Below are 8796 nucleotides of genomic sequence, written 5' to 3'. Positions count from 1 at the left end.
GATGTCGTAAAGAAATGAAATTGATGATTTTCTTATCGATGAAGAAGACCGACAGTTAACAAGGATTCATTGCCGTCCCAAGGCAACCAAAAATTGTTTATTGCACTCTTACTTTTCTTTGCATACGTAAAGGCCGGTGAAAATTTGTCTGAAACATGGACAATCGTTTTTTAACTTCTTCGCTTACAAGTGACACCTGAAAGGTACGTATAACTACTCAACTACGGCTATACCTTAGGCCAAATAAGTGGCTGCCAGGGTTGCTGGATTACAAGGGCGGTGGAGCCATGGGCTGAGTCTAGTGACTTGTTGATTTCCCTTGAATGCGTCAAAGTGGTGTTTACATGTCTGCTCACTACTGTTGCCTTAATGCTTCCGTACAGGACAGATGCAGTAGCCTCGTCATACTTGAAAACAAAGGGGGACAGTTCTCTCACATTAGGTTGTGTTTGGTTATTTTTAAAAATAAAAAAGATAAAAATAGTTAAGAAAAAGAGGAAGCGTTCTGGTATGATTTTTGTTTTAAGATATTATAAATTCATTTCAAAACTGTTTTAAAAATATCTTTATTTTATATCTCTATTTTAACTCTTACAATCAAACATGTTCGGTCTTATCTATAACTATATATCCTTTATATATTAAAACACTAATCAAATATAGCCTAACTTTCTCGTGATTCCTCGTGATCCAAATATTCATGGAGTTGTTATAGTATATACTACGCATGATGTGAGAAAGTTTATAAATTTTGTTTAATATTTTGAACCACTAATTGTATATCCGATGTTCTGATTCCGGATATCCTACCTGTTTCCTTTTCTTGATCACATAAACTTCCCTCCATCTTTATTTTTTTTTCATCTTCAAAAAGAGAAAAGAAAAGAAAGAAAGATCATAGCAAATTGCTTTCGCAAACAAATACGACTTGTCCACTTATATCTTACTTTCACCCTTGTAGATTGGAAACCATACCTGTATTCCATCTGTTACAGAAAGCAAAATAGTTCAAAGTTTTCCCAGTTGCTAATGGACACTCTTTCTTCAATGCTAATTATTATTGCGAATATACTCCTTCTATTCTCTAGATTCTGTAATACAGCTAATACACTTACTTTGTCTCAATCTATTCGTGATGGAGGGACAACAACCTTAGTGTCGAAAGATGGAAGTTTTGAGCTTGGTTTCTTCAGTCCTGGAAGTTCCAGGAACCGTTATGTCGGAATATGGTACAAGAACATCCCAGTTAGAACTGTTGTTTGGGTTGCAAACAGAAACAACCCAATCAATGATTCCTCTGGCTTCTTGATGTTAGACAACACAGGCAATTTTGTACTTGTCAGCAACAACAATAGTACTGTTGTTTGGTCATCAAACTCAAAGAAAGCAGCTCAGAGTGCAATGGGAGAACTCCTGGATTCTGGGAATCTGGTCTTAAGAGATGAGAAAGATGCCAATTCTGGAATCTATTTGTGGCAGAGTTTTGATTATCCATCTGATACATTGCTTCCAGGAATGAAGCTTGGATGGGACTTACGGAGTGGACTTGATCGGCGGATATCAGCATGGAAGAGCCCTGATGATCCATCTTCTGGAGATTTCACGTGGGGAACACAACTACAGAGTAATCCTGAGTTAGTTATGTGGAAGGGGTCCAAGAAGTACTATAGAAGTGGTCCATGGAATGGTATCGGGTTCAGTGGTGGGCCGGAGTTAAGGATTAATCCAGTTTTTTATTTTGATTTTGTCGACGACGGGGATGAGGTTTATTACACATACAACCTCAAAAATAAATCTTTAATCACGAGGATAGTTATGAACCAAAGTACCTATTTGCGGCAGCGTTACACCTGGAATGAAATCAATCAGACATGGGTACTCTATGCAAATGTGCCGAGAGATTACTGTGACACTTACAATCTTTGTGGTGAATATGGAAATTGCATCATTAGCCAGTCGCCAGTTTGTGAATGTTTAGAAAAATTCACGCCTAGATCACCTGAGAGTTGGAATTCAATGGACTGGACTCAAGGGTGTGTACGAAATAAGCCACTAGATTGTCAGAAGGGAGATGGATTCGTTAAATATGTTGGTTTGAAATTGCCAGATGCTACAAATTCTTGGGTAAACAAAACTATGAATCTCAAGGAATGCAGGTCAAAATGTTTACAAAACTGTTCTTGTATGGCATATACAGCTAAAAATATTAAGGAACGCAGTGGCTGTGCTATTTGGTTTGGCGATCTGATAGATATTAAACAGTTTGCAGCTGCGGGGCAGGAAATATACATTCGCATGAATGCTTCAGAATCAAGTGAGTGCTTATCCTTAGTCTTAGTTAATCCATGAGTATCATCATTTTGCAGCTTCTCTGGTTTCTTAGCTGTACTGTAACTATATTTCTTTCTCTCTGTCTCTTTCTTATCGACCATGTAGAGGCTAAAGCTGCATCTAAGATAAAGATGGCAGTGGGAATTGCACTATCTATTTTCGTGGCTTGCGGGATACTTTTGGTCGCCTATTACATCTTCAAAAGAAAGGCAAAACTCAAAGGTAAAGTTACTTTGACTGCTTTCAGTAAATGAGCATCTTGTTTTTTGCGAGTTTAATAGAAAGGAACAGCTTTCTAACTGGCTTTGAGCTTATCGTTGGTTAGACTTTAGAGAAGCCGAGAAGGTTCAATGGATTTACAATTAGAACAACTGAAATAACTACATGATTTAGCCTTGATTAGATAGTAGCATTCAGGAAAAATACAGAGTGAAGTTCAGTGTTGCCTCAGTTTTGTAATCATTGTCTCAACTGCTATCTTTGATCTGAATATTCAAAATCTTAGCTCGTTATTCATTTCTCCTCGTTTATCATGTATGTGATTCCCATTTTCTACTGTCTGAGAAAACAGGAGGCAACAGAGAAGAAAATGACCAGATAGATAGTGGACCAAAGGAAGATTTGGAGCTACCCCTATTCCAGTTCACTACAATAGCCAAAGCCACCAACGGCTTTTCATTCAACAACAAGATAGGAGAAGGTGGTTTTGGACCTGTGTACAAGGTAAATTTCTCAAAATTACTATATTAACTTCTAGTGCCCAGTTTTATTGAGATAAGCATAAGAATATTGGGATGCCATTTTCTAGGGTACTCTAGAAGATGGCCGAGAAATAGCAGTAAAAACGCTATCAAGGAGTTCTGGACAAGGATTAAATGAGTTCAAAAATGAAGTTATACTGATCACAAAGCTTCAGCACCGAAATCTTGTAAAACTTCTTGGCTGTTGCATTCAAGGAGAAGAGAAAATTCTGGTTTATGAATACATGCCCAACGGAAGCCTCGATTCCTTCATTTTCGGTACTTTCCTAAACCAGACAAGCTTTGTCATCCTATCGTTACATATTTCTTTGATTTTAATACAATCAAGCTAGTTTCTAAGTGTTTAAGTGGCATGTTGCACTCACAAACACTTACAGATCAAACAAGAGGCAAACTGTTAGACTGGTCCAAGCGTTTCAGCATTATATGTGGTATTGCTAGGGGGCTTCTATATCTTCATCAGGATTCCAGATTGAGGATTGTACACAGGGATCTTAAAGCAAGCAACGTTTTACTTGATAAGGATATGAACCCAAAAATCTCTGATTTTGGTTTGGCCAGAATGTTTGGTGGAGACCAGACGGAAGGAAACACAACCAGAGTTGTTGGGACTTAGTAAGCACTTACCAATTACATGCCATAATTTATTATTTTTATGTTATATTTTGTTAACAAAGCACATAATTTGTTTGCTGTAGAGTCAAACATAAGAAATCTGTTTATGAGGCAGATGCAATACTAGTATACTTACATTTATGTGTTTGTGTTTAAATGACATTCGGCAGTGGTTATATGGCTCCTGAATATGCTACTGATGGGCTCTTCTCAGTGAAGTCTGATGTTTTTAGCTTTGGAATCTTAATGCTTGAGATAATAAGTGGAAAGAAGAGTAGAGGATTTTATCATCCAGACCATAGCCTAAGCCTTATTGGGCATGTAAGTGTCAAGGTTTCAATTTCTTACTTGCGTGTACTGAACAGGTGTATGACGGAAAGTTCCTCATCTTTTCTAGGCATGGAGATTGTGGAAAGATGGAAAACCTTTGGACTTAATTGAGGCGTTTCCAGGAGAGTCATGCAATTTATCAGAAGTGATCATGAGATGCATAAACATCAGTCTCTTGTGTGTGCAGCAGCATCCCGATGATAGGCCAAGCATGGCCACTGTGGTTTGGATGCTAGGAGGTGAGAATACACTGCCTCAGCCAAAGGAACCAGGCTTTTTTAAGGGTAGCGGTCCGTTCGAACCATCTTCTTCATCAAGCAATATTGAATTATATTCGAACAATGAATTTACTGCCTCACTCTTGTATCCTCGGTAGTTTATTGTGCTGGATGAAATGTTCACAATTTTTTGACATGTTCAGTACTCGCAGAAGTCATTAAACCTATTTAAAGGTATATTGAGTTTTCAGAGGTATTGGTTGATTGGTTTTGAATGCATTCTGCTTTTACCTTTGTTGCAACCCCTTTTTACATTCTGTTTTCAGAGGTAGTGATGAGGGCTCGAAGACGTACTCGAAAGGAAATAGAGATAGAGATAGGGCTAGAAAACACATTACTTGAATGATGAGGGCTCAAAAACATGCTAAAAAAGAGAAGTGATAGAGCTAAAAATCACACAATCTAAGTATGTGGGCTAGAAGGTACCTTTAATAGATAAGGCTAGAAAACGCCCTATCTGGTATATGAGAGCTAGAAAGCGCACTTGGAAGGAAAGAGATTAGGCTAGAAAACATATTATCTAATGGTTTAAGGCTTAAAAGCTCACTAAAAAATAGAAGAGATAGGACTAGAAAGCGTATTAAGACTCGAAGACGTACTCGAAAGGAAATAGAGATAGAGATAGGGCTAGAAAACACATTACTTGAATGATGAGGGCTCAAAGACATGCTAAAAAAGAGAAGTGATAGAGCTAAAAATCGCACAATCTGAGTACTTGGGCTAGAAGGTACCTTTAATAGATAAGGCTAGAAAACGCCCTATCTGGTATATGAGAGCTAGAAAGCGCACTTGGAAGGAAAGAGATTAGACTAGAAAATATACTATCTAATGGTTTAAGGCTTAAAAGCTCACTAAAAAATAGAAGAGATAGGGCTAGAAAGCATATTATCTAAGTGATGAGGGCTCAAAGGCGAACTAAAAAAAAAAAGAGATAGGGCTAGAAAGCTCATTATTTGAGTGATAAGGACTCAAATACACACTTAAAGAAAATAAAGATAGGGCTAAAAAACGTATTATCTTAAATATGAAGGCTTTCAAGGACACTCAAATACCACTCGATGAAAATAGAGATATAGCTAGAAAGTGCGCTATCTAAGATATGAAGGAACAAAGGCACACTCAGAAGGAAATAGAGGTAGAAAGTGCATTATCTGATGATTGATGGCTTAAAAGCTCACTAAAAAATAGAAAAGATAGGGCTAGAAAGCATATTATCTGAGTGATGAGAACTCAAATGTACACTTGAAAGAAATAAAGATAGGGCGAAAAAGCGTATTATCTAAGATATGAAGGCTCTTAAAGCATTCAAAGACGCACTCGATGGAAATAGAGATAGGACTAGAAAGCAAGTTGTCTGAGATATGAGGGAACAAAGGTGCATTTGGAAGGAGACAGGGCTAAAAAGCATTTTTCACCACGTAGTCCTTTTCATCTATGTATTCAGTTGCAAATGTGAAAAAAGTGAACTTCAGTAAGAAAAAGAAGGGAGCAATAATCGCCAGCACCGCTGTACTGGGCATTGCGATGCTAATGTTAGGAATGTTATTTTGCATACGGAGGAGGAATCATAGGACGCACAACAATTCTGAAGAAGTAATTAAATAAGACATGGAGTTACCAATATTTGATTTGAGTACCATAGCACATGCCACCGATAGCTTTTCAAGCAGGAACAAGTAGGGAGGAGGAGTTTTCGGACCTGTATTTAAGGTAACAAACAGTTACCTGCCTGTGGAAACCATCTTCTACGTAAAACTTACTGAACTGTTTCTATGGTTGCTAGGGCATATTGAAAGAAGGTCAGGAAATAGCAGTGAAAAGGCTTTCAAAAAGTTCTGGGCAAGGATTAAATGAGTTCAAAAAGGAAGTGAGCATCGCAATCTCGTGAAGCTTCTTGGTTGTTGCATTCATGAAGATGAAAAAATGTTAATCTATGAATGCATGCCCAAAAAGAGTGTGAACCTTTTTATTTTTGGTGTGAGCCTCTCCTCAATAATCAGCAATCATTTATTTATTTTTGTTACTGTTACAAATGATCAAGTAGATAATGGGCTAACATGGATGAGAAATTGACAGACAAAACAAGAAGAAAAGTACTTGATTGGGGTAAGCGTATGAACATTATAGGTGGAATTGCTCGAGGGCTGCTTTATCTCCATCAAGACTCTAGACTGAGAGTAATCCATAGAGATATCAAAGCCAGCAACATTTTACTAAATAATGAGCTAACTCCTGATGCTTCTTTATTATACTCAACAAAATACATTTTGATTTATTTGGAGTTTCAGAAATGTTACAGTAGTTAACAAATTAACAGGCAAATTAGAGTGGCCAGCCTGCTGACCTTTTGCCTTGGTTTTTCTAGGCATGGATACTTTGGATAAAAGGAACACCATTGAAACTGATTGATGAATGTTTAGCTTTCTCGAGCAATGCATCTGAAGTGTTAAGATGCATTCATGTGGCTTTATTATGTGTTCAAAAACGACCAGAAGATAGGCCAAACATCTCAACAGTGGTTCAAATATCATACAATGAAAATCCATTGACTCAGCCTAAACAACCTGGTTTTTTCATGGGAACGAATCCACTTGAACAAGACAGTTCGTCAAATCAGATGGAAGTTTACTCTTCAAATGAAGTTAGTTTGACAATTGAAGAAAAAGTATGGTGATCAGACAAGTGCAATCTAGCCACAAGACTGACCTCTGTTTTTGCTGTTCACTATTTCAGAACAGAGTGCCACACTAGTTAATGTATCTATATTGGAGAAGAATCTCTCTGTGCAACCATTATTACTATCGATTCATGAGATTTTATTGATAAAAACCCAAAAAGCAGTTGCTTACCCCTCCACAAAGAGAACTCTATGCCTCATTACTGTTTCATCTAGAACTTTTTACCCTCGCACAGTTTTGGGTAATGAGGTTCAGAGCCTCAAATCTTATAACCCTCGATCTTTCAAGCTTTTGAGCAGAGTTCTTAAACCATGTCTATGACCTAGTCCAGGACTTAGATCATGTGGGTTGGGCAGAATTATAATGTGGGTTGATAGGTTGCCTAAAGTCAATTGTTTTTGTTTATCAAAAATAATATTATTTTGGATAAAAAAATTAAACAAAAATAAAATGATGTTTTGAAGAAAACAAAAATCTAACTAAGTTTTACTTGGATCATTCAGATTTGACCGGTCAATTATATACTTAATTTTTTAAAAACAAATCAGCCCAGTCAAAGCTTCGAATCATCAAAGCAGCAGGTCAACTTGCTAGATTTCATGACAATGCTCTAAGTTTGCTAACAAGTAGTAACCCTTTGCTCCTCGGAGCACAAATACAATATGCTTGATATTCAAATCTACGACGGACTCCAACATCTTTTACTTTTAGCACAGCACAATCTAACTTTTACCTCTTCAAACTTCTAGACTGGGATCAAATGGTGGCGTAGAAATTCCTATTCCATGTAGAAAATGTTGTATTTCCATTAACATGCACTCCTCTAATGTTGATTTTCCACAATTTTTTACAGAGATTTTGTTTTCCATTATTCCTGGAAGCACTTGTATGTGAATTAGGAACTAGAATAGTCTGCAAATTCTTCACCATGTGAATTACTGGGACCACGTACGATGCAGGGTAGCAAGAATACAGTGTGAGCAAATACAACATAGTCAGAATTGTATGGATCAATTTATATTACCAATAATAAATAATTAAGATTGTCTAACTGCTTGTGCTATTGATTTTGAATATATATCATTAACAAGGAATAAGTAACAAATCCTTTTAAAGATACATAAGAATATAGAAAGATAAGTATCACTTACCAAATTTTTTTATGACAAGGATCAAGATTAAAAATAAATAAAGGCCTAAAAAGATCCTTAGTATTACAACCATCTTGGCTTGGCAAGATATTAAATCTAGGAATGTTGAGGCTGACAATCATCGGATTCTATTTTAGAAAGAAAGTGTTTCTATTGGGAAAGATTAGGCTACCAAAACATATAATATTTATGTTAAAAGGTTTCATATAATGAAAAGGAGTTAACATTAGGTGTTTTTTCCCCTTGAAAACACATAAAAAACAAATATAAACTCAAGAAGGATTTTGGTTTCGAGATGATTTCAGATTTTGGGCCAATTTGTTTTTTATGTTTTTGAAGGCCATGGTTTGATTTAAAAATATTCTTAAGGTGTTTCCTAAGTATTTTAGGTCAAAACGGGTTAAAAAAGGTTTTCGGATAAAAAAACCATGGATCCCGTCCACCATAGTAGCTGAATTCTGGGATCTCAAACAATATGTCGTCTTTTTTTAAAAAAAACTCATTGGAGCAGGTGACACGTTGGCCGTCCCTTTAACTTTAAAGAAAAAATATTGGCCCACTCGCAGAGCCCTTTTCTATTCAGGCCAGCGCATGGTCTGGCCTCATTTTATTTTCTTTTTTAAAATTAATACATGTTTTTAGATGTATTTGT

General features: G+C 36.6%; 1 protein-coding gene across 2 annotated transcripts; it reads left to right on the top strand.

The window, feature by feature from the left end:
- The first annotated feature begins 698 nt into the window (after positions 1 to 698).
- LOC118054860 (G-type lectin S-receptor-like serine/threonine-protein kinase At4g27290) lies at positions 699 to 4451 on the top strand. Of its 2 annotated transcripts, XM_035066625.2 has the most exons (7): positions 703 to 2314; positions 2437 to 2553; positions 2903 to 3054; positions 3140 to 3350; positions 3470 to 3707; positions 3878 to 4028; positions 4105 to 4451. In XM_035066625.2, the coding sequence occupies exons 1-7, from the start codon at positions 1030 to 1032 to the stop codon at positions 4411 to 4413; spliced, it is 2463 nt and encodes an 820-aa protein (XP_034922516.1). In that variant the 5' UTR covers positions 703 to 1029; the 3' UTR covers positions 4414 to 4451. The 2 variants fall into 2 exon arrangements, with proteins under 2 accessions (XP_034922517.1, XP_034922516.1); XM_035066626.2 differs by lacking the exon at positions 3878 to 4028 and having other exon boundaries at positions 699 to 2314; positions 4073 to 4214.
- The last annotated feature ends 4345 nt before the right edge of the window (positions 4452 to 8796 follow it).

This window comes from Populus alba, chromosome 1 (assembly GCF_005239225.2).
Source record: "Populus alba chromosome 1, ASM523922v2, whole genome shotgun sequence".
NCBI lineage: Eukaryota > Viridiplantae > Streptophyta > Magnoliopsida > Malpighiales > Salicaceae > Populus > Populus alba.
This window is presented reverse-complemented; position numbering and strand designations above follow the sequence as displayed.

Excerpts from the sequence above, each read along its gene's own strand:
- LOC118054860 (XM_035066625.2), top strand. The coding sequence starts at position 1,030 with ATGGACACTCTTTCTTCAATGCTAATTATTATTGCGAATATACTCCTT. Across the intron at positions 2,315-2,436 it reads CATGAATGCTTCAGAATCAA|AGGCTAAAGCTGCATCTAAG; the intron begins GTGAGTGCTTAT and ends TCGACCATGTAG. Across the intron at positions 4,029-4,104 it reads GCCTAAGCCTTATTGGGCAT|GCATGGAGATTGTGGAAAGA; the intron begins GTAAGTGTCAAG and ends CATCTTTTCTAG.